General features: G+C 36.6%; 1 protein-coding gene across 3 annotated transcripts; it reads left to right on the top strand.

The window, feature by feature from the left end:
- The first annotated feature begins 1735 nt into the window (after nucleotides 1-1735).
- On the top strand, nucleotides 1736-25155 carry TMEM33 (transmembrane protein 33). Of its 3 annotated transcripts, none has more exons than XM_077758875.1 (8): nucleotides 1736-1916; nucleotides 2020-2092; nucleotides 5336-5430; nucleotides 5903-6090; nucleotides 10212-10279; nucleotides 11677-11810; nucleotides 14882-14965; nucleotides 19627-25155. In XM_077758875.1, exons 2-8 carry the CDS (start codon nucleotides 2048-2050, stop codon nucleotides 19754-19756), a joined length of 744 nt encoding a protein of 247 aa, XP_077615001.1. In that variant the 5' UTR covers nucleotides 1736-1916; nucleotides 2020-2047; the 3' UTR covers nucleotides 19757-25155. The 3 variants fall into 3 exon arrangements, with proteins under 3 accessions (XP_077615001.1, XP_077615004.1, XP_077615003.1); XM_077758878.1 differs by having other exon boundaries at nucleotides 1736-2092; nucleotides 19627-19747; nucleotides 20647-25155; XM_077758877.1 differs by having other exon boundaries at nucleotides 1738-1841.
- The last annotated feature ends 683 nt before the right edge of the window (nucleotides 25156-25838 follow it).

The raw sequence follows: 25838 nt of genomic DNA, 5'->3' as shown, positions 1-25838 counted from the left end.
AGCCACCCAGCCTACAGTATTTTCTTATGGCAGAGGCTCCATAGACACACACACACACACACACACTCCCACACACACACACACTCCTGATAGGTACCCAAATATCTGTAAGTACTGTTAAGGAATGATAAGTGCTATAAAAATATGGAGTAAATGATATGTGAAGAGTGCGGGGGAGGTGGCACTTTAGATAACCCGGGCTATAGATCAGGAGGACCTGACTCAGGCAGTGACCTTAGAAAAACAGAAGTTAAAGAGGGGCCTAGATGGCTCAGTCAGTTAAGCATCCTACTCTTGGTTTTGGCTCCTATCACAGTGCCATGGCTTCAAGGATTCGAGCCCCACATTGGGCTCTGTGCTGGCAGTGAAGAGCCTGCTTGCGATTCTCTCTCTCTCCCGCTCTCTTGTGCCCCTTCCCCACTCGCACTGTCTCTGTCTCTCTCAAAATAAATAAACTTAAAAAGAAAAGAAAGAAAACCAGAAGTTTGCATGGCTTCAAGGGGGCACCAATTGACTTGTCAGCTAACTGCCTAGCACCTGGACTGCCCATGGATATTGGATATTCCTCCTCTAAGTATGTAAAACATCCCAATTAATCCCCTGAGTTTTAGCTTGCTGCTGTGATCATCCTCTATCTTACTGCCAGAGAGATGGCTCTAAATCTCATGAGGTCACTACTTTGCTTAAATTGTACCACAATTCCCTGGATTTCAGTGTTAAGTTCAGATCCTCTCCTTAGCACAACTGCCTTCCCCTCTATCCTAAATCTTTTACAATCCACCTCTCCCAGTCCCACCCCTCCCCCAACACACACATCCCTTCATTCTGGTCAAACTGAACTAGTTCCTTGACTCTGTCCTGTTGCTTCATGAACTTTCCGTTGCTCCATCTAGAATTCCCTNCTTACTGCCAGAGAGATGGCTCTAAATCTCATGAGGTCACTACTTTGCTTAAATTGTACCACAATTCCCTGGATTTCAGTGTTAAGTTCAGATCCTCTCCTTAGCACAACTGCCTTCCCCTCTATCCTAAATCTTTTACAATCCACCTCTCCCAGTCCCACCCCTCCCCCAACACACACATCCCTTCATTCTGGTCAAACTGAACTAGTTCCTTGACTCTGTGTGTTGCTTCATGAACTTTCCGTTGCTCTATCTAGAATTCCCTCCCTGTTTAGCCAACTTCTTCTCCTTCAAAATTTACGGCCAGAATTACCTTATCCAGGAAGCCTTCCCAGATCCTTTCTGATTTAGGTACCCTCCTCTGCAGCCTCTGCTTATATTACACAAGCACTGTGCTGTGATTTTGGTTTGTCTTTCCCGCACTCTGCGTCATATTCATTTTTTTATCCTCCGCCAAGTATGGGGCCCGTCACATAGCAGGCATCGTTACGCACGTGTTGAAAATTAATTTTATAAGTAGCACCACAGGGCTTAGTGAGCCTGTGGAGGAAAACGGCCAAGAAGGCATCTCTAAGGCTTCTACATAAAGGAGCAGAGACACTTTGCAGTTTGGACATGGGCAGAGAGGACCATCTGGGAGCTGGAGAAGAGGGAAAAGTTGCTTCGCCACCCTCGCTTCGTGGCTTCCACAGCCTTAGTACAGGACTGGTGAAACTGAAATGAGAAAAACTACATTTCCCGTCATGCTTCACGGCACCAGAATCGGTTTCACCTCTTTGTCACCGCCTCTTCCCCACGGAAGTAAAAGGAGCACTTCCAGGTTCGGCAAGAACCTGGAGCCGGGGGCGTTAGGTCTGCGCTGTTGGGTCTTACTCCGAAGCTCCGCCTTCTCTCCGCTTTTTCTAGAAACCCGGCTTTGCTTTTGGCAGTGTCGTACAGGTAGTTCCCGGCCACTGTGGGTGCTCCCAACGCAGTTCGCTGCATAGGAGCGGCCGAAACTTTTCTTCTGTTGAGGTTCGGAGTTCTCTTAGGGCGCGGTTGGCTCGTTGCACGGTGAAGGGACACCGGTTACCGGAGTCGTGTGCTCACATCCCTTTTCTTCCCTTACCGATTGCAGCGTCCGAGACGCGTGCGTGGATCTCCCCATGGCAGAAACGGCCCCGAACGGCCCCCAAGGGGCGGGCGCAGTGGTGAGTGAGAGAGCGGGGTCTTCTGGGTTGGTTTATAAGTTAGAACGGAGCAGGAAGTGTTACTCAGTTCCGCGGCGTTTCGGCTCATTGTAAAGGGCCTGGGAATAGTGAGGAGGGGGTGGGGTGGCAGCGTAGAGAGAAGAGATCTTCAGCGAAGATACAGAGGAAGCTGTACGTTTTCTGCTTGGAAGCGACAGTGGGCTGGCCTGGAGCAGGTGGCCCTCACCTGTATGCCAAGGAAATTGGGCCTTCTTGCCTCTTCCTACCTCTCGGTCTCTAATTGTGCCGGGTTCCGAGGTTGAAGATGCCACCTGAGGTGGTGCCGTGACACAGGCCTCATTCCGCACAGGCGTACTAGCAGAGACTGTCTCTGGCTGTTTTATGCCATTCTATGGAAATTACGCAGTGAGGGGGTAGCGGTCCTTTTTTTTTTTAAATCTCTCTTCGTCTTTTTGTCCGTACGTTTTTACGAAGAGAGATATTAGGCTTCTGTAAATATTTTATTCTTAAAAAGCAGATCTGCTTAATATTTATATTGCTCTCTTAATTTTAAACACTATGAATATATGAATTGAGCTTGTCTTCTTTTTCCTTTTTAAACATTTTGCAACATTTCCATTTATATACCCAAGTTTTCGTTTTTCTTGGTTTTGCTGAGCCGTTTAAGAATTAGTTGCATACGCAATGATGGCTAATTCATAAATACTTAAGTATCCCTTGACATGACCACAATGCAGTCATTGCGGCGATATTTGCAGTTAAATTTGAGAAATTTAACATTGATACGTGTTGTTACCTGATTTACAATCCATATTCAAGTTTCCTGAGTTGTGTGTTAAAGCATCTTCCTCCTTATCCAGGATTCAGTCTAAAACCTGCATTGCTTTTACTGGCCTTTCGTCTCTTTTAGTCCAGAATAGTTCCTTTGCCTTCCTCCTGCCATTTTTTACTTTCAAGAGTCCTGACTTGTTCTGCAGAATGCTTTTTCAGTTTGAAATTGTCTCTTTTTTTCCCCCTAATGACTAGATTCGAATTGAAAATTTTGGCACGAATGTTACATAAGTTATAGTCTGCCTTTTTCAGTGCATTGTATTTATCAGGAAGCATTTCATGTAGATTAATTCCATCATTGCAGATACGAAGTTTGATTATTTGATTCAAGTGGTATCCATCAGATTCTCCATTGTAAAACACTTTTTTTCTTTTGTAATTAGAAAGTATTCTGTGGCATGTTACTTTGAGACTGTGTGAATAGTTTTTTGCCTCAGTAGACTTGTTGACTATAAGGTGGTTAGATTGTTGACTCTTAAAGTGTAAACGGTTGCTACTTTTTAAAACCTTTTTTATTGTATACTAAAATACAGATACATAAAAGTATACAAAATGAAACACATAGACCAATGATTTATTACAGAATAAACAGCCTAAACAGTTTTGTTTTATTTTCTTAAAAGATTTTATTTTTAAGCAGTCTCTGTACTCAACAAAGGGCTTGAACCCACAACCCGGAGATCAAGAGTCGCATGCTCCACTGACTGAGCCAGGTGCCCCTAAAGAAATAGATTTTATTTTTTTATTAAAAGAATTTTTTTTAATGTTTGTTTATTTTTGAGAGAGAGAGAGGGACAGAGCGTGAGCAGGGGAGGGGCAGAGAGAGAGGGAGACACAGAATCCACCAAGCAGGCTCCAGGCTCTGAGCCGTCAGCACAGAGCCCATCGCCAGGCTCAAACTCATGGACTGTGAGGTCATGATCTGAACTGAAGTCAGACTGACCAACTGAGGTGCCCCTAGATTTTAAAGAACATGTTCTAAAATTAAGTTTCAGACTATGGTATAAAGTCTGAGTATTTGTGGAGAAACGGAGTACAGTGAGCTAGATTCATTCTTCCACTTTACTAGTGATCGTTTAAATTTAGAGGAGTCACAATGTAGTAGGTTTGGTTAGAATAAAACAGACACCTATTCTTTANAGGCTCCACACTCAGCGTGGGGCTGGAACTCATGACCCTGAGATCAAAAGTTGTACTCCCTACCAACAGAGCCAGCCAGGTGCCCCAAAACAGGCATTTTTCTGAAATTACCTGCTTATTGTTACAAAAACATGCGATAAACCATCTTTGGATTTTAAAACATACTTGCATTTTTTTCAAAAGCTTTTTATATAGTATTTCAAAAGGTAAGTTAGATTGCTTAGAGTAGTGTTTTTAGACTCCACATTAAGATTTGTAAGTGAATTGTGAAATCAGCTTAGTGGAATCATTAAGTATTTCTTAAACATTAAATAGAATACAAAATGCCAAAATCCATCACATATAGGAAAGATGAGTATTGTTTTGTGAAGCTTCTGTTTGCTTGTATATCCATGTATGTTTGTATCAAACCTTGATGTAAAAATAACATAGATCCTATCAAAAAAATGTAAAAGCCACTTAAGAATTTGAATACAAGATACATTTTGAATGAGAAATCAGATTTTAAGTTATTCTGTTAGTGGTAATAGATAACATCTTTGGCAAATGCAGCAAGGGCAAAGAAAGATTGAGGAAAAATGGAGAATAAAGTGGTATATGGGAGTTTAATCTAGGGCCACTGAAACTAGGATAACATGTATGGAGGTTGAAGAGAGTCATGGAATTGGAGAGGCAGGTGCTATTTAAGGTTGACAGCCACATTTTGGACACTTGGGGTATGTCAGGCCCTTGTTTATACATAAGCAAATTATCCAGAGGCTCATAAGTTCAGTAGTGAGTGACTGTTACCATGGTTTTACATTTCTCCTTTTGTAAGGTTTATTTCATCCAAACTGGCTTTATGTGATGCCTTTTTACTCAAATCTGAAACCTATCTGAATTTGAGATTTTCTAAGATCAGGCACTATGGTTCTCTTGAGAGCACTTAGTTCTTAGTTAACATTCTTTTAAAATAGATGAAGTCAGTATTACAAGTGTTGAAGGAATACAGACAATTGTAGTTAAATTTCAGTTCAAAGATTTCTTAATTAGTCTTTTTTTTCTAATATCAACTAGTATTTTTCTGTGTAAGTACTTTGGTGCTTTCTGCATCAAAACTGTAAAGTATTTGGACATGTTACTGAAACAGCTGCCCTAAGAGTTTTCATTTTGATTTTAAATAATTGCTGCAGGTATGTTAAAACATTTTGAATAGAGGTAAAACTATGTAATCTTCATCCTTAGATAATATGCAGGCTTAGTTTACTACAATATTTTTCTTTTTAAATTTAGCAATTCATGATGACCAATAAACTGGACACGGCCATGTGGCTTTCTCGATTGTTCACAGTTTACTGCTCTGCTTTGTTTGTTCTGCCTCTTCTTGGGTACGTATTACATAGATTTCTGCCTTTGATACTCAGTTCAGTCGGTTTTTATGGAATACCTCTTACGTGGAAGACTTGTTAAACTGCAAGAGTTTCTGGGACAAATAAAATCCAGGTCTCCTCTGTTAGGCACTGATAACCCAGTAGTAGTACCACCTGGAGGAATATTATATATATGGTGTGCTTTGGGAAAGTTGACATCACATTGAAAATCCAAAAGAAAATGGGGATGAGAGGAGTTTATATTTTTTGCCTATTTGACACTTTAATAGGAGGAATGACTGCTTTATAAAATTCAGTAGGGTATGTGCATGAAGTGATGCTTCCAAGAAGGTATAATAGGTTCAAGTAATTTTTTTCTCTTGGCAAGTAAGAGATTTAGGAGTTGTGCAATTATGATGCAATCCACAAAGGAGGAAGAGACATGGTAGTTGTTAAGTCTCATGATAACCTCTCCTCTGGTAATTTGCAGGTTGCACGAAGCTGCAAGCTTTTACCAGCGTGCTCTGCTGGCCAATGCTCTCACCAGTGCTCTGAGGCTGCACCAGAGGCTGCCGCATTTCCAGTTAAGCCGAGCATTCCTGGCCCAGGCTTTATTGGAAGACAGCTGCCACTACCTGTTGTACTCCCTCATCTTTGTCAATTCCTACCCTGTTACGAGTATCCTTTTTTGTGCCTTTTTGATAACGAAATCGCGTATCAAGCTTGTAGATGATTCTGATTGTTTTTTTGCAGTCGGAAAGGTTCAGCACTAAGGGGGTTCCGTGAAGCCTGGGTGGGTGGGTTGGCTGGCACTTAATTTGAATGAAGATACATTTAGTGTAAGGATTTCTGACTCTAAAATGTGAAATCTCAATTCGAAGAGCTGGTGTGGGGATTTTAAAGTTTGTGTCTTTGTCTTGCCCCTGTTGGCAATGGCTGTTGTAAAGTTCAGATTAAAAGCACAGGACTGTGGAGGACTTAGTTTAAAATTTTGAGGTTTTTTTCTCATTTAATTCAATCTTTGGGAAAGTGTCCATATATCTTGCTTATAAAAAAGAAACAGCCCTTTCAACTCCTAGTGAGCTGGAAACAAATAGAAATTCATTAAGAAATAACTTATTTAAAACAGACTTGAATAATTAATAAATACAATGAAAAAATTCTAGTGTTTACAGTGGATAGAGGAGAAAATAAGGACACATAGATAATCTTTGGAGCTAATGAGAATTAAAGAGCTCATTTGGAATTGTATGTTTATACATTTCCAAAGTGTGTTGGGTCCTAAGTGGTTTTCTAAAAAGGTGGGGGAGAGCTGGAGAGGAGGGCTTTAGTGTGTTTGAGAAGCACTGGATTAAAGGGTTTTAAGTAGGTTTCTTTGCTATAGGACCTTTGATATGCTAATGTTCATTGTGAGGCAAAAGAGTGACCAGTGTCTTTTAATCTTTTTAATAGTTTGTTCCCCCACCATCATTCCCGCCAAAAGTATTTTGTGCTTTGAGAAGTCTAGCTCTTGAATGTTTATGATACATATGTATTGTAGTGTGTCATTATGACATATATATGATCATATCATAAACATACATAACTATACCTAATGGAAAAATGTTTCTCTAGGACTAAACATTACGTGTTTAGATAATTTTGTGTTTATGAAGTGTCAAATTTTAAATAGATTTTTAAAGTCTTAAGGAAAAGAGAATAGGAAACAAATTATTTGAGCACTTGTTTTGTCAGTACATACAAATATCACATATTTAATGCTTACAATACTGAAAAAAATCCATGTGAGCCTTTTATTTGATACGGACATTGAGGCTCAGAGAGTTTAAGACAGCTTGCCTGACATCATACTGGCAAGTGTATAGTAATGCTGACAAGGTCTGTCTGACTTGAAAGGTCTACATAGTAATAGGAATAGCATAAACTAGTAACTGTCAAGAAATACTACTTTGATTCTTTAAATTTTTTTTAAGTTTATTTATTTTGAGAGCACGCACATGTGAGTGCCTGAGTTGGGGAAGGGTAGAGAGAGAGGAAGAGAGAGAATCCTAAGTAGGCTCCATGCTGTTCTCACAGAGTCCAGTAGAGAGCTCCAACTGTGAGATTGTGACTTAAGCTGAAATGGAGTCAGATACTTAACAGACTGAGCCATCCGGGTGCCCCAGTACTAATCTGAATCTTTTAAAAAAATGTTTTTTCAATGTTTATTTAATAGAGACCGAGTATGAGTGGGGGAAGGGCAGAGAGAGAGGGTGACACAGATGCTGAAACAGGCTCCAAACTCTGAGCTGTCAGCTTAGGGCCTGATGCGGGGCTTGAACTCATGAACCGTGAGATCATGACCTGAGCTGAAGTTGGAAGCTTAGCTGACTGAGCCACCCAGGTGCCCCAATACTAATCTGATTCCTTTTTTTTTTTTTTAATTAATGTTTACTTATTTCTGAGAGCAAGAGAGACCGAGCATGAGCAGGTGAGGGGCAGAGAGAGAGGGAGACACAGAACGTGAAGCAGACTCCAGTCTCTGAGCTAGCTGTCAGCACAGAGCCTGACACAGGGCTGGAACCCACGAACCGTGGGATTGTGACCGGAGCTGAAGTCAGCTGTTGAACCGACTGAGCCACCCAGGCACCCCAATACTAATTGATTCTTAAAAGTAGTTGGCTATTATGTTAGTCAGTAAAGATGATGAGCGCTATGTTAGTAAATAAATATGAGCAAAATCATATTTCAAAGTTGTGTCTGATCTTTAGACTTACATGGGTGATGTTGTCCTTGATGTCTAGCCATGATAGGTACTGAGGGTTTAACTTGCAGGCTTTTCACTGTTTATATTTTCTGAATAGTTTAAGTTACATTGAAAGGTAAGGTTATGAATCTCTTAGAAGAATTTGTGAATTACAGAATGTTAGAAGTAAAAAAACTCATTAGAAATCTGTAGCTTTGAAGTGCCTGGGTAGCTCAGTTGAGCATCTGACTCTTGATTCCGGCTCAAGTCGTGATCCTAGGATTGTGGGATGGAGCCCTGTGTTGGGCTCTGTGCTGGGCATGGAGACTGCTTAAGAGTCTCTCCCTCTGCCTCTTGCCCTGCTCACATACACTGTTTCTCTCTTAAAATAAATACATAATAAAATAAAAAAATCTGTAGCTTTGATGACACTTGACCTAGGAAATGAAGTTAGTGTCAGAGCCATGATTAGAACCCAGATATCTTGACTCTCTTCAGGGTTCTGTTTTCATTACCTTCATTGCTTCTACAGAATCAGGCTTCAAGTTAGGGTATGTATCAACGTTTAAATTTAACTATTTAAGAAGCAACAAAATTTTACAGTGGCCTTAGAGAGGAGAGAGTTGTAGCTTTCATCAGTTCCAAAGGGATCTATGATTGCTTAAGAAGTATAAAACTATACATACATGGTCTCTACTGAGGAAATTGGCATTTTACTTAGTTCTTGTGTATGTCGGGGAAGAATTGGTGAGGATATTAATTTGGAGAACTACTAGATGAGAGACAATTTTTGTAATCCTTGGGTATAGATCAGTGTCTTCAATGCCAGTTGGAAATCAGTCACCTTCTGGATCTAATGAGTTATGGTATGACTTTGGTACTCGTATTAGAGTACTCACCATTTCCCATCACACCAAGCTTTCTGTTAATGTAGAAGAAATGGTTCATTTCTTACAAACTGCAAATATTTTCTTAATAAGGGTAATGTAGAATTTTTTAGCAAACTACCCCTAATGTGGGACTCTAACTCATGACCCGGAGATCAAGTCACATGCTGTACTGACTGAGCCAGCCAGGCACCCCAGAAACTGCAGATACTTTTAGGACAAGTATTTTTGCCGTTCGTGATGGATGAACAGTCTCTATCATTTTATGAAAATACCAGACAGTGTTTTGGCTCTTGTTTTTCTTGCCCTGGAAAAAATTGGGGTAATAAATAGGGTCTTTTAAGCAATTTTTATTTTTTTCAAAAAGCTGAATGAAAATTGTGTATTTATCCATGACAGAAAGCCAAACAATTGAACTCAAATATGTCTGTAATTAAACTGATGAGACTTTGAATTAACTGTACACAAACCCAAATACACACTTTTTATTCGGACAGGTTGAGAACACACGGCTGGACAGTCTTGATAGGTACAGTATCTTGAAATAAGAGGGATCTTGTAGGAGCGATAATGGGGTTTTGGTAGGAAAGAAATAATGAGAGATCTTTAGTTGAGGAAAGTTGGTAGTCCTTTTTGAAAGTTTTAGTTTTTATTTTTATTTTTTTTTACATGAACTACCCCCAGCACGGGATTTGAACTTAACCACCCCGAGATCGAGTCTCATGTGGTACCAACTGAGCCAGTCAGGCACCCTGGGGAAGTACTTTGTAAACCTTTCCCCAGACTTTGCTAAGCAGTTGTGATGAGGAAAGTAGTACCAAAGACTAGTTGAAGGCCAAATGATTCTGGCCACGATGCCCTTTGTGAGGTTAAAAGCTGTCCTGGGTAAGGCTTTGAGGTGGCCTAGATTTTGATTTAATTTAGCAAATGTTTACAATATTAACTAATAGAAAAGGAACACTTTTTTCACTTTAATTTTCTTCATAAAAAAACTGAGCTTTAGAAACAAATTGTTTACAGATTTTTAAAAAAGCTTCACTTGGTTGCAAAGTGTGTCAATAAAACAGAAGCCGTCACTGAAGTCGTTTTAGCAGATGCCGTGTCAGATCTATATTGGGTGTGATACGTAGCTTGTTTTCCAAAGTAATTAATAGACATTAAATGTTTTCCTTAATTGTTTTCTTCAGTGAGTATTTTTCCTGTGTTGTTATTCTCTTTGCTTCATGCCGCCACATATACGAAAAAGGTTCTTGATGTAAGTAAAGCTGTGGTGTTTTTTTGACTCCTGGAATGCAGATTGTTGGCATGAATTTGAGTTCTAAGACAGTTTGCCATTTGTCATAAAAGTTTGCTCCATTTCCTATAGACTTGTAAATTATTAGTGATTTGAAAGTTTTAAGTTTTATATTTTGTATTTAAGTTTCACAAGATACATTTTGTAGGTAAAAGAGTATATTGCAGATTACCCCCTAGTTCCCAGAGGAATTTCTAAAGTTTGAAATAGATCTTTTTGTTTAAAAAAAAATGTATCTTTTAGGTTTGATAATTGTATAAGTTGTCAGAGATCTCTTCTTCTGTCATTGTTCAATTTTAACATACCAGGTAAGTAGAATGTGTTGAATTTCTTTTATGTTAGTGATCAGAACTAAAATATACCTAAAATATTTTCTTATTCCTGGATTGTAACAGTAAGCCTAAATTAAGTATGCCAGGCAGATTGACTGCATGTCCACTGACATTTGAATTTAAATATCCAAATATTTGTCTTGGCCCTTTTTTTAAATCTTTAAAAAAATTTTTTTAATGTTTTTTTGTTATTTTTGAGAGAGACAGACAGTGTGAGCAGTGGAGGGGCGCAGAGAGAGGGAAACAAAGAATCCGAAGCAAGCTCCAGGCTCTGAGGTGTCAGCACAGAGCCTGATGTAGGACTCGAACTCATGAATTGTGAGATCATGACCTGAGGTGAAGTTGGATGCTTAACTGACTGAGCCATTCAGGTGCCTCAGATGTTTTCTTTATTCCAATAGTTCTTTGTTCATAGTGGTAATTGGGCTCTGTAATTTCTATCTTTATTTAACTAAGGAGTCACAAATACCTTAGCTGTATTACTAGGTAGTCAGATTTTGTTATGGTTAGTAGAAATAACCACCCGATTTTTGTGTGTGCAATAATCTAGTCTTTTTTATGAAAATAAGGTATGAAAATGGCCTACTAAAGTTGTCTTTGAAATTTTTCAGATACACAAAATACAGCAATGAAGGAAAACACATTGACTTTTCCCTTACTTTGTAAACTTTTATATTCCCATTTCCAAAATGATTTTCTTTTAGTTATTTTCCCTGTTGGCTATACTGTTTATTTAAAGAAAGAAAATAATTGAATAATCAAAAAAGCTTAGGGGAACTGTGGGTGGCTAGGCTGGTTGAGCATCACCTTTGGCTCACGTCATGATCTCACAGTTTGTGAGTTCCAGCCCCATGTCAGGCTCTGTGCTGACAGCTCAGAGCCTGGAGCCTGCTTCAGATTCTGTGTCTCCTCTCTTTCTCTGCCCCCCACCTCTCTCGCTCTCTCAAAAATAAATAAACATTAAAAAATGTTTTTTTAATTAAAAAGTGCCTCATTATTTCTAATGTTTGTCTTCTTTTGTTTTAGGCCAAGGGTTCAAATAGTTTACCTTTGCTGAGATCTGTCTTGGATAAACTAAGTGCTAATCAACAGAATATTCTGAAATTCATTGCTTGTAATGAAATATTCTTGATGCCTGCTACAGTTTTTATGCTTTTTAGGTAAGACTAAAAATATATTGGTTTTGGGAGGCAGATGACTAAATGATCATAATAAATATAACTCAAATTTTGTTTCATTATTATTTTACACCAGAAATGCCATAATGCCTCATTTGTCTGCATCTTGCTTTTTTTGTGATGTATGTATGTTGATAGATACAGTTCTGGTTTGGCCCATTTAATGTCTGTAGTGTTGGGTCATATTAATATGCTGCATTTTACTACCTGTTTCCCCTACTAATGAGGATACATTTGGTTGCCAATTTTTGCTGTTCCAGATATTGATGCAGTAAACATCTTTTTAACTTATTTAATTTTTATTTAAGTAATCTCTACCCCCAATGTGAGGCTCAAACTGAGGATGCTGAGATCAAGAGTCACATGCTTCTACAACTGAGCCGGCCAGGCGCCCCTCTTTTTCACCGTTCTGCTTACTTTTGTGTCACTGTTTTCTCTAAACCAGAATTGATTTGCTGAGTCTGAGCTAAGTGTATTTTATATTTATTAGGCCATGCCAGGTTGCTGTCTACGATGTCTGTATTACCTGTTTTCTATAATCTTAATAATTGGGAAAAACTTATTTTTGTTAATGAGATACTTCATTTTAGTGTTTATTGCCTTTAATTAACTAGTGAGATTTATGCATGTCTGACATTTTTTTAAGCAATCTATAAGCTAGACAGAGTTTTACAGGTTCCTTCATAAATACATCTGGTCCATTCCTTTAAGTAATGTTGTTCTCTGGGAGCTCCAGGGTCACCACATGTTGCTCAGGTTGTAGGGTCCCAAGCTAGAAAACGGAACCTAAGTAAAGCCTGGAATGGCACAGGAGGAAGACTTCTTACTGGGTGTTGGGCATTTGGACTCTAACTGAAATAATCATTAACTTAGCCTTTTGAGCATTGATTTTTCACATACAAAAAACTTAAATTTTAGGGGCACCTGGTTGGCTCAGTCAGTTAAGTTTCCAACTCTTGATTTCAGCTCAGGTCAGGATCTCATGCTTGTGAGATCAAGCCTACAATGTCAGCGTAGAGCATGCTTGGAATTCTCTTTCTCCTCTCTGTCTGCTGCTCTTCACACTTGCTCATGTGCACACCCTTTCTTTCTCTCAAAATAAATAAGTAAACTTAAAAAATGTTTAACAACACTTAAATTTTAAAACAGAATGATTTTAATTTTTTAAGATTATTGTGAAAGAGATGAGAATTTACCAGAAACATTAAATACAGAAATTACTTTGTTTTTCTAAAAAATTAAAGTAGCTTAATAAGGTTTTTTTTTTATTCAATCCCTAATAGGAAAAGCTAGTGATGCTTTAAGTCTGTCACTTGCATATAGCACAAACTATAAAATTAGAAATAATTTAAAGTCATTATTCCTTAGATGCCTTCTTCATGATAGAAGCACAATCTAAATATTAGATGCTTCGTTGAGTTCTTTTTTTCACAACACTACTTCAAGATTTGTATTTAAAAATGAACGTAAAGCCTGTGAGTTTACCTTGTATGTACACGAATATGAGTGTAAAGAAAGATAAAAGGATGATCTTTGTAGCTTTATTTATTCCCTGGTTAGAGAGAAATTCCCTGATTTGTTACATTGTAGTAATGCATAAAATGAACTGCTTGAAGCTGTAAAAAGAATGAGGTAAATTTATGTGTTACGACAGGAGATGATCTCCAAGATCTAATCAGTTTAAAAGTTTGTTAAGAATTGTATAGGGTGTTCCCCTTTTTATATTTTGGGGTGTGTCTGTATTTAAAGGCACATATATGGTTTTTTCTGCTTCACTTTCTTCATCTTTACGATGGGGAAGATAATGCCACATCCCTCCTAGAATAGAGTGGATTCAGTGAGTTGTAAAGTGAGCACTGTATTAGTGTTAGTCCTTATACACACGTGTGCATGGAAATTTCTGGAAAGATATTTTAGAGACTGAGCTGTAACTCTGAGGTAGAAGCTAACTTGGATGATGGGAAATTTGTTTTTCATTGAGTTTTATTTTCTGTATTTTCTATATATTTCACTATGGATATCTGTATATTCTATATTTTTTGTATATTTCACTCTGAAGAATTAAAATTTTGTCACACAGGATTTATTGGGGAAAATGTATGTAACACATTTAGTTTAGTGATTAGTTATCACGTAAATTTATTTTATGAAAGTAATACCACAATTTAGAAGAAAAGGCAAAAATTAACTTTAAAAGCCACATTTAACATCTTTAATATATTTGAAAAATGTTTTAAAATACTGTTGTAATAATATGCATAGTTTTATACTCTGCAGTCTTCAAAATTGCTGTATTGTTCTCAGAATCAAGATTTTGGGTAGTTGCATTCTAACTCCATCAAATAAAGATGATGTACTTAGCCCTGCTACTTAACTATCCACATTAAGTTGTTGGTTCATTTAATTTGTAGTTATTTGTAGTGAATATCTTAATCCAGATAGTTTTTCCTGGGCAAAAATTATTGATTTAGAATTTCGTAAATATGTATGTGGCTCTTGGGTATTATAATTGTGCTTTTTAACCAAGAAAAATAATTAGAGTAGGCTATGTAACTTTACTAGAGACCTGTATAATTTCATTGTTTTTTTTGTTTGTTTGTTTATATAAAATGAAACAGTTTTCACTTACTATGTTATGAAGTTTCACAATTTGATGATCAAGTATTAGTGATAATTACAGAAGCATTTATACATTTTCTGATTTAACATTTTACATTTAACATTTAACATTTTACTTTTTATCAATCATTTACATTCTTTTTTTTTTTTCTTTTTTCTTTTATGTAAGCTCTGTGCCCAACTTGGGGCTTGAACTCACAGCCTCACAACCTTCAGATCAAGAGTCACATCCTCTACTGACTGAGCTAGCCAGGCACCACTCTTTTATTTCCTTTTTAAGAATAACTTTGATTGAGACATGATAGATAGTACCTTGACCATTTAATGAGTGAAGACACACACACACACATCCTCAATTAAGTTGCCTTAAGTTCTGAGAATATATATATGAATTGATAATGTGTATTTCGTATCCTTGTATTTGTTTATTTCAGTGGTCAAGGGAGTTTGCTCCAGCCTTTTATCTACTATAGATTTCTTACTCTTCGGTATTCGTCTCGAAGAAATCCATATTGTCGGTAAGCTGGTGATTAGTTCAAATGTTTTATTTGTTGAGAGTACTATGAAATCTAGTATGTATAACTTTTAAGAGTTATTTAGATTTTATGTTTAGAAGCAAGTGCTATTTTTGTAGTTAAGATCCAGGCCTTAGTAGGGTTGGTAAGGAAGTTGATGTATTTCTTTTTAGAAACTGAGTTCAGATTTACCTTGGCCTCCACTAAAATAGTATTCAAGTTTAAGAAATTTGATGATGTTTAAGACATGAGTCCCAATCTCCAGGAACTTTCCTAATTAAAGAAGCAAAAGCATGCATCAAATAATAAGGAAACAATAGTTCAGTATACCGTGTTTACAAACCATTATGATGAATTGTTATGTTTACTTTATTCTATCAATAGTATAGTCTACAGGAAGGAGAAATTGAGCCAGAAGATAAAAGAGCCAATGAAAGTTTCACAAAGCAGAGATTTTAATATGTTCAAGAAGAATTAAAACCTTTGAATAGACACAGTAGGTAAAAGCATTTTAGATAGGATGAGAGTAAGTGCAAGTTCAGAGACAAGAAGGAACAAGCCACGTTTAAGGGGCATTGAATAGAACTGCTTGACTGTAATGGAGATTCTGAATGGTGAGTGGTTGCAGCTAAGGTATGTTGGAGCCATATCACAAAACTTCTTGAATTTCAGGATAAGAAGTTTGGCATTTATCTTTTAGATGTATGGGAATGATGGTTTGGACATGATCATATTCTTCTCATATCTTTGTGCAAAATAGTTTGGAGTAGAAAAATTGAGGAAGCGAGAAATATTTTAATGAATCACTATTATGTTCAGGAATGGAGGCTTAAATGCTACTGTAAGTTAGGCATGCCGATCTCAGAAATTAGAGTAAAACTGAAATGAATAGCTGTTTTCAATAGTTTCTTAGACATGTTACTGAGATATTAATGTTAACATAGTTTTTTTTTTTCAAATTTAAAGTAAACTTATTGTGTGGGGGGCCTGGGGGTTTAGTCGGTTAAACCTCCCATTTTGGCTCAGGTCATGACCTTGTGATTTGTGGGTTCAAGCCCTGCATCAGGCTCTGTGCTTGACACTCAGAGCCTGAAGCCTGCTTCTGATCTTGTGTCTCCTCTCTCTGCCTCTCCCCCACTTGCACTCCTCTGTCTCTCTCTCGAGAATAAATTAACATTAAAAAATTTTTGTTAATAAAATAAATTCATTGTGTACTAGAATTCATCAGAAATCCAATGACTGTAATAGCATGATCCCTATTGTATTTTCACAAGCAAAGTAAAAAGAACTGAAATCGGATGCTGGTCTCCATCATTTGCCAAGTGTGTAACTTAGGCAAGTTATTTAAATTTTAACTTCTTCATTGGTAAAGAAGAATACCTCCTCCTGGGAATGAAATGAGGTAATATTTTAAGAGCTTAGATTCTGTTATTTTTTTTTTTAATTTTTAAATTTTATTTAAATCCAAGCTAGGTAACATATAGTGTAGTAGTGGTTTCAGGGAGATTGTTATGTTCTTAATTCATAGTTTATTTTCCTTTTTCTGTGATTCTGATTGTCCTTTGAGGGGCTTTTATGCTCTGCTAGACAATGTCTTTCTTACAGTACTTCCTAAAATAGAGCTTATTTCAGACACAGATTTTTTTTTTTAAGTTTATTTCTTTATTTTGAGAGAGAGAGGGGGCCTGAGTTGCAGAGGGGTGGAGAAAGAGAGCGAGAGAGACAATCCCAAGCAGGCTCAGCGCTCAGTGTAGAGCGCAGTGTGGAGATTGATCTCACAACTGTGAGATCACAGCCTGAACTGATATCAAGAGTGGGATGCTTAACCAAATGAGCCACCCAGGTGCCCACAGACATAGATTCTTAATGAGTCCCTAGTCACCAGTAAACCCTCAGTTTTACTTGATTACATGAGTTTTGCCTTTTTTCTTTCTGGTTCATGTATTCATTTCAGATATTATCTTCGGGTTCCCTGCCCTAATACCCATTTTTCATCAGCAGATTTGTTTTTTTTTCTGCTTCTTTATACCCTCTTCATCTCCCATTTCCTCCATATACCCTTAAGTCGGATTAGCACACAGCGAGATTTAGGGTGTCCAGTGGGATAAAAAAGGAACGGATGGCAGTGGATCTAGGTAACGCAAATACGTGTTAATAAACATTTCCAAAGATCTCCCATAAGCACACAAAACAAATCAAAATAATTGAAAAGGTAATGGGAAATATTATGTAAACATTGATATATTGATTATATAAACATTGATAAACATCCATAAAACTACGTTTTCTATGCTATGCTTTTTTTGTTAGGGGTTTTGAGACTGTCTATATTTGCCAGTTGTACCGTATTCACTTACGATATTCATTCTCAAGTTAGTGGTATTAGTCCTTTGTAGATTGGCCAGAGCTATGCTGTCTAATATGGCAGCCACCAGCCACATTTGACCATTTAAATACAAATTCTTTAAAATTCATAAAATTTAAAACTCTGTTCCTGAGTCATACTAACTAATTTGATGTGCTCAAAAGCCATGTGTGGCTGATGGTCACTGTATTGGACAGCACAGATGGACATTTCATCATCGCTGACACTTATGTTGTCAGTGCTGCTCCAAAGGAACTCTGTGAGTTGATCTAGATCTTGCCAGAGATAGAGCCAGGAATGAAAGAGCTAGCCATATGACTAGGCAAGCCATTCGCCTCTTTAAGCCTCATCTGTAACCTGAGGGGTTGGACTAGAGTATTTTCAAGGGGCCTTCTAGTTTTATTTATTTGAGTCATTTGTTTGAAAGAGTGATTGTGTGTTGGTGATAATAACAACTTTATGCAGGATTGAAGTACCTGCTTTGTAGAGACTTGGAGCTGAGTGAATTACACAGCTGTGTAGGTCAGTGTGATGACGAAGGCTCTGTGAAAGCACAAAACTGAGAGGGGCAGACAAGAATTCACTGAAGAGGTGGTAATATAAGTCAGGTCTTTTGAAGTTTGCATTCTGGCACATGGGTGCCTGAAAGTGCATGTTACTTGAGTTAAGGAAGTATATAGGGAAGTCATGAAGATCTGTGCCTGGAAGGGTAAGACAGGGACTAGAGCGTGAAAGCTTTTGGATTTATTTCAAGATAGGAGGAGCATTTGAAGTGCATATTGTGGAGAGGTTGGGAACATGATAAAATCTGATTTAGAAATATGCCAGAAGATGTATTACAGGCTCCCCATGAAGAGAAAAGTGTGATTTGGAGACTATGAGAGTAGTCCAGAGCCTGAACTAATTCCATGGTAAAATGAAAAGGGGAAAATTTGAAAGATATTTAGGAGGTAGGAAGTTAGGGGTTAGGGAAGAAGACCAAGATAAGGAAGCCCTCAGGTTTCTGGCCTGGGAACCTAGGAGAGTTGTGTGTAATCGGTCTGTCCCATAGAAAGATACAGGAAGGGCAGGTGTTTGAATAAATGTGTGTCTTTTCCAGGTTTCTTCCTGCTTTTGTGTAAGAGCATATTACATCCTTTTTTAAGACTATAGATTTCTACTTTTCTTAACCAGCAAGATAACTGAAGATACAGAAAGGTTGAACAGAATTGTCTTTATGCAGTATGAGTCAGCACATAAGTGAAAATTAGAAAGTGAATAGTCAAAATTACTTCTGATGATTCAGAATCTCTTAAAAATTATAGTTCAGCCAACATACATGATTTTGTGTGTTAGCCTATACAATATATGTGTGATGTGTATAGCGTATCATAAGGGGTTGTTTGGAGGCAGCAAGCACAGTTAAAGCCTACAAGCTGTTTGGAAATCAGTGTACAACATAACTGGAATATAGGAGTCATGGCAGAGAGTGGGAAGAGACGAAGCAGAAAATTCAGTTAAGACCTGGGTGGCTTAGTCAGTTGAGCATCCAACTTCAGCTCAGGCCATGATCTCACAGTTTGAGCCCCACACCAGGCTCTGTGCTGACGGCCCAGAGCCTGGAGCCTGCTTCGGATTCTGTGTCTCCGTCTCTCTCTGCCCCACCCCGCTTGCACACACTCTCTCTCTTTCAAAAATAAACAAACATTAAAAAAAAAAAAGACCAGGAGGAGGGCGTAAGGTGTTAAGGAGTCAGACTTCAGTCTGAAGGTAAATAAGCTGATTTGATGAGTGGAGTGATTGAACTGGGAAATGACCTTCATTATGCATCTTCTGTGTTGTCTCATTTAAGTTACACTCTGACTGACTTCAGTAAGTACATTCCTATTTTATAGATTGGAGGGCTCTGAGAGGCATTACATTTAAGGCAGTAGTTTAAGGAAAGTGGTAGGTGGGATTGCCCATGCCGTATCATTTTTACTTCCTTGTTCTCTTTTGTACAACAAATAGAGTTTACCTAAGTTAAATGTGAAGATGATATGATTCTACTATAAAGATGATATGAATCACCCCTAATCTCAGCCCTCAGAGATAACCATTTATTAGATGCTTTTGTTAAATGAATTCTGTCAGCAGCCCCCCCAATACACACAAACAAAAGACACAGATGTTGATTTTGACAATTTTATTTTGTGTATTTCCTACACATTCTAGTTCTTTTACCTCAAATTCTTTAACGGCTGTGGGAAATTCCTTCATCAGCATTTGCTGTGCATTCTTTTTCCTTTTGTTTCTGAAAGAAAACTATTTTATCTTGCAGGACCTTGTTTAATGAGCTGAGGATTGTTGTTGAGCATGTAATAATGAAACCTGCTTGCCCACTGTTTGTGAGAAGACTTTGTCTCCAGAGTATTGCTTTTATAAGCAGACTGGCACCAACAGTTGCGTAGTTTAACGTCCAGCTAAGTTATATATAATATTCATAAGCATTATTAGCAGTTGGTACTTATGCTAGGGGGTTGTTAATTCCAGGTAAAACTGACCTCAATCCAATTTACATAATTTACATAAATGCATCTCAGTGGAAAAGTAATCATTTTTCTGGCATGTTAAATCAAGCCTTTTAAAACGTTCCCGAGAAAATATTACTGTGCTGTGTTGTTAATGATTAAGGAAGTTTTTATCATGTGATAAATGTCTCAAAAATTTTTTAAATGCTGCTGTGCCTTTATCATGAAGTACATTTATTTTTCTTGTAAAAGTAGGTTTAAAATTTCTTTCAACCTCATGGGTACCCTGAATTTATATCTGGCATGATTTCATCATGGTAATATTAACCGTTCATATTATTAGTATTCATTAATAATAATGAATTCATTATATTTTGAGACAGTATTCTTTTGTCATTCAGTAATTTTAGTTGATGATTTTAAAAGAAGCGTTTACCACTGTATTTAATTTCAAATTGTTATTCATTGATTTTCTGCTGCTTTGTTAGGATTTATTTGGATGTACCATTATAAGAGGAATCCTGCATGCATCTTACACTGTGACCTTCCAGAATTTTATTTCCATAATTACTTAATGTGGCTTTGAATATTTTTTTTAAAAGGCTGAACTGTTAAGCTTATTAGCCAATTGGGTAAATATCTGGAGTCACGACTCTTTTACATTGGAAAGCAGCAGTAGTTCCACAGCTTTCCTTGCAGAGACCCATTAAGTAACCTTTCTCAAATAGGAAACCCTGATACAAATGTGGACACATAGATTATTAGTATCAGTATAGTTTATAGAATTACCTAGATGAGACTCTTGACTGCCAGTTCTCTTGGTTTCTTAGGCTTGAACTTTCCTAGACAGTTGCAGCAGTTCAGATGTCTCTTGAAAGGAATGTCACTGGAGATTGAGCATATGCCTGTATTCCGTGTCTATTCTGAAATCATCATGAAGATTATCCTGTAGATTACATGCTTACCCATCAAATCTGATTTAAAAGGTTAAATGGAGGGGTTTATAGGTAAGATCATTGATTGGGGAGGGGGCCGGAGAGGACTTGTGGGGGAATAGTGTGCATTTTAATTTCATAATGCATAGGTAAAATTGGGAGTATAATATGTTAAATTCTGTTTGTTGAGCTGCCATCAACTTCTTTATAAAATTCATTCTGATCTTTATTACTGTTGCATGATGGAGAATGTTTAAAACACTGCAGAAATTTTAGTACACAGTAACGTAATGGTTTTTGTAACCAGTTTTCTTCTGTCTGCATGTAATTGGAATTCTCAGATACATTCGTTAGTAACTTGTCAGTAACAGTTTTCTGTTTATTCAACTTTCCCATCTCTGGAAATGTGAGATCTACTTGATAGCTCAACTGTAACCACCCGTTTTTGTATTTTTGTAGTATTTATCTACTAAGTTAGAAAAGCAGCCTTAATGATCTATAGTTGATTGGATGGGTGGGTGGGTGGATGGGTGTGTGGCTAGCCTCATTATCATTATATATGTAATCTGATGGTTTTAAGAACTAATTTTCTAGAGCAATAAAGTGACTATAATGTTAAGTAAACAGTATATTGATTTCTAATGATGTCTTTAAAAATTAAGTCTTGAATTATATCAAGAAATTTTGGCAGCTGAAGGTATATTTATTCTTAAGTTACTAGTTTTTTTCTAAAAATTTTTTTTAATCTGGAGATAATTTTAGATTTATAGAAGAGTTACAAAAATAGTGCAGAGAGTTCTTGTCTACCTTTTACTCAGCTTCCCTTTATACTAAAATTCTACATAACTATACAATATTTATCAAAACTAAGAAATTAGCCTTGGGACAATACTATTAAAAATAGAAGTTATCAGATTTCACCATTTTTTCTATTTATTAATTTTCTTCTTGTGAGCTGTTTTTACTGAGATTGATTGTCTTTCACTTTCAATGACCAAAAAGTATGCCTTGGAGTTTTTCCTCTTTAATTTGGAAATTACTGTCGGTGAAAAAGATTTCCCTATAAGAAATGACTTCAGATTGGTTTTAACAAAAAGAATTTTAACAGTAAAACACAATTTAGAACATTCTGCACTTTAAAAGTTGAGCCTTTGTATCACATAATAGGATTATATTTCTGATATGCTTATATGTGACTGGTCTTTAAAGGAAAGCTTGATTTTTAAATAAAATACTCAACTCATGAAAATGAAAATTTTACCATCTGAGCATTACTAGATGTTTAGTTTGCATGAGCTTGTAGCTAGGGATTCTGCAGTATAAATATGTAGAACCAGCTGATTTGGCATCTGAAACTACAGCGTAATCTGTACACCTATCAAATTAAAATTAAGGAAATACAGTAGCAGTATATGGAATGAATGAAGTAGGAGAAACCATAGCATAGGTGAAAAAGTTGTGTTAACATCCAGAATATCTAATTCTTTAGGAAGTGTTGTAGTGTTCTTTTCCTTCTAGCACTTTTTGAATGAAACCCTCTTGGACAGGTAGAAGCCTAACACAAAACCTGTTTTTGTTATAACAGGAATTTTGTATTCCTTTTGTGTGTTTGATTCCTCATGAATTTAAACACTATTTAGTATCAGTCCATAGAAAACTTTCTTAAATCAAAATTTATATTTAAATTTTCTTTTGCAATAAAATTCACCCAAGTAGATACTCCTGCAAGTAAGTAATTAAATTTAGATATTTAGAAACTTACCTTACAGAGCAAATCAAAGCATGCTGATATTATACCAGAAGTTATGAGAGACTTAGGAGGTCTGTTTTATAACTGAATGGTAAAGCTATCTGAGTACTCTTTTCTAAAAAATCACGATGAAAATTCTGAGTAGGTTTGTATATTTAGGGTATGAATATTAATCAATTTGGAAAGGAAAATGAGTGTATATGTAATAAGTGGAACCGGGAGACTATTTTTTTTTTTTTTTTAAGTTTGAGATCAGAGTGAATGAAATTAGTTTTGAGGGATTGTGCTAAAGATTCTCATTTAACCCTAAGGAATTTATTTTGATTAATATAGTGATTCTGAAACTCTTGCCCCACTCATGCCCACCCAGATCCTCCTAGGATCTGCTAGCCTCAAAGCTACCACCCAAATTTAGACCACTTTTGATTCTTAATGTGTAATGAAACCTCAAAGGAGAAAAGTAACCACCAATAGTTAGTTATGTGTATGATCAGTAGGTGGCACTCTTTCCTCAAGTAGGCACCCCTTCCCCCCAGTTGTTTCACAGGCCCTGCTGGCAGGTTAAATGCCACCCAAAGTGCTGAGTCAGCCATTAAACTAAGGACCTGAACTCCATGACCCTTTTTAATATGTAAGTACTCAGAACTCAACACACATTTTCCATATATGAGTACATTTAAAAAATATTGAGATGTTGAAAAGATGGAAGCAGTACCCTGTTAATGCTTACTTTCTGGCTAAATGGTAATATAGGCCACAATTGGGAACAACATTATCCTGATCATGGGTTCTGTCCTGTTCTGTTTTGTTTTCTTTACACATAGTGCCTAAATCACCTAAATACATCAATTATAAAATTGTTCTTTTTGTTCTTTCATCTTCATTTTCAGGTGTATAGAAAAATGGTACTTAAAATTTTTTTGTGGTCATTTTGTAGGTGTACAAGGTATAGCCAGTTCAGCTATTTAAGATTAGAGGTTTCATAGTAATAAAAAAGCATATTGAAAATTTTGGTTATTGTATCAACAGTGGTACCTAGATTTTTAAATTGTTTGAGTTGCAGAGACAACTAGTTTCTCTTTAAACCTCATTGGAATTTCTCTAGGACTAGGAGAATTCTGCAGAGGCTAAATGACACTGTAGTTAGTAGATCGTTTACCAAAGGCATGTGTTTATAGATCCAGGAATCATTTCTAGGATTTGTTTTTTTTTTGTTTTGTTTTTTTTTGTTTTTTAACGAGCAATCCTCTTCTAAGATTCAGAGAGGAAAGTTGTTACTGGATCTGATATTAAAGACAGGAAAGAAGCTGCTAAAAATTTGGAAGGATTCTTGGTAGCAGTTATTCTAGGACATGTGTATCTTCTAAGGTGGTCTTCAGGTTGGTTCTTAGAGGGAACCCCCGTTTTTCCCATGTGAGGGTTTTGGTCTGGGGAACTCTTCTCTTGTGCAGTGCAAATAGGAAAACAGACTGCACGGAGTTTGAGTTGATTTGACAGGAGATAAAGTACAGTATTTTTTAAGTCTAAAGCAGATTGTTTCTTAGAAAAGTGATAAAAAAAAATTGAAAGATACTTTTGCTGGAATCTAAAAATTAAGTCATGTTAGAGAAGAAGAAAAGGCTCAAGAGTCGGTGCACATTTCCCTTCATAGCCTTCTTAAAGCTCACTTTTTGATAGGCTCAGTCCTTTTAAACTAACTTTCTGTTTTTCTTGGTTTATGACAGTTGAATTCCAAATTTTGTTTTATACCTTTAAAATAGAACAAACGCTTTTGACATGAATTTTTGCTTACATATATATTTGTAAGTTGAGACCAAATGGGCAAAGTGTTGGGAAGGTAACCCTTGTGATGTGTTTATATTGCAACAAATATAAAAAGGGTCACAAAGATTAGAAAGAGTCGTAAAGAGCTCCTTGATTTATAAATCCATTAGTTCTGGTGCTCCATATAATGGGATATATTAAACTAAAAAATTTGTATATATAGTATGTCAGCATTTCTTAGTAACTTCTCTTGAATCCATTTTTAATATCTGATATTGTACAGGTTGGGGAGTTCTACTCTTCAGGCCAATACTATCCAGACTGTATAAATTTATAAAATAAATTGAAAAATTCATCATTCTCCTATATTCGAGACCAGCGCACATAAATGCTAATGTAGGGCTCAGAGGGGAAATATATTTCTCCTGAATATTTGAGAAAATGTGAAGTCCTTTCAAGAAAATCTAATAAACATAATAATCATAGCCTGCTGACACTAAGGAAAAAGGACCTCATTCGCTCTTTCTTTTATGCAGCGATTTACTGGTCCCCACTGATTTCCAAATTGGATCACTGTAGTAAATTATCTATGCGGGTACCTGTGAAAGTAAGCCCTGGGATCCATATTTGTTTTGTGTTCTGCTTAAATCAGCAAGAATGATAAATTTGATGGTGTGAAATTGAAAGTGTCAAGGGCTTTCTTTGGTGATTGAGCAAAATGATGTCTCCACTTTAATTTATTGTGACCCCTTTTCACTCTATGTGCTTTGTATATCTAATATTTATTTCAATACAAATTAAAGTCTTGTTCCTTCATCTGTATTGTTATATATCTAAGATTTTATTGATGTAAAAATCAAATTGTGTAATAAAAATCTCTCTGGATTTAAGCAGATTTGAAAATGTTATGTTGCAAGAAAACATTTATAGTTAGAATTCCGCTCTCCATTGTGCTTCGTTGCCTTATTGTTAAAACAAGGTGAACTTGAGCACTTCTTTTTGAATTCAAGCACTTTCCTCGGCCCCATCACAACTAATAGAAATGCTGTAATTTTGTGGTTTAAGGTAAAACTGGAAAAGAAAAGAAAAGAAAAGAAAAATTATAGTGGCTCTCTAAACTGTTTGCTTGCTTCTGTACTTTTTTGTGTAGTGAAATCTATAGCCTAGTAGATAGATTACTTATATAACCCTAAAACTATGTACAGTATGCAACATAGCCAAAGTTCTAAATCAATACATGATAACATAGAAGAATGTAGTTTCCTTCTAGGTGTGTAGAATTGGCAAGTATTTCTTGTGGCAATTTAAACTACTTGTACTAAGTGAAGTACTGTACAAGTCAGTAGTTTTTAGTATTTTTTCAGTTGAATTCTTCAAATTTGGTTCTCTACAATAATGACCAAAAATTCCAAGAGTAATAGGCCATTTCATTTAAATAACAAACCAAAACCCTCAAGACACAGAATTGAAACTTGGCAGTGATCTAGAATAAAACAGATGTATATTTTTCATCACCGACTCCTAAAAGACACAGTTGTATATGCTGGTTTCTCTGATCTAAAAAATTAGTCCT

This window comes from Crocuta crocuta, unplaced genomic scaffold (assembly GCF_008692635.1).
Source record: "Crocuta crocuta isolate KB4526 unplaced genomic scaffold, BGI_CrCroc_1.0 scaffold223, whole genome shotgun sequence".
In the NCBI taxonomy this organism is placed as follows: domain Eukaryota; kingdom Metazoa; phylum Chordata; class Mammalia; order Carnivora; family Hyaenidae; genus Crocuta; species Crocuta crocuta.
The sequence above is the reverse complement of the archived record's forward strand: the minus strand, read 5'-3'. Positions and strand labels throughout refer to the sequence as shown.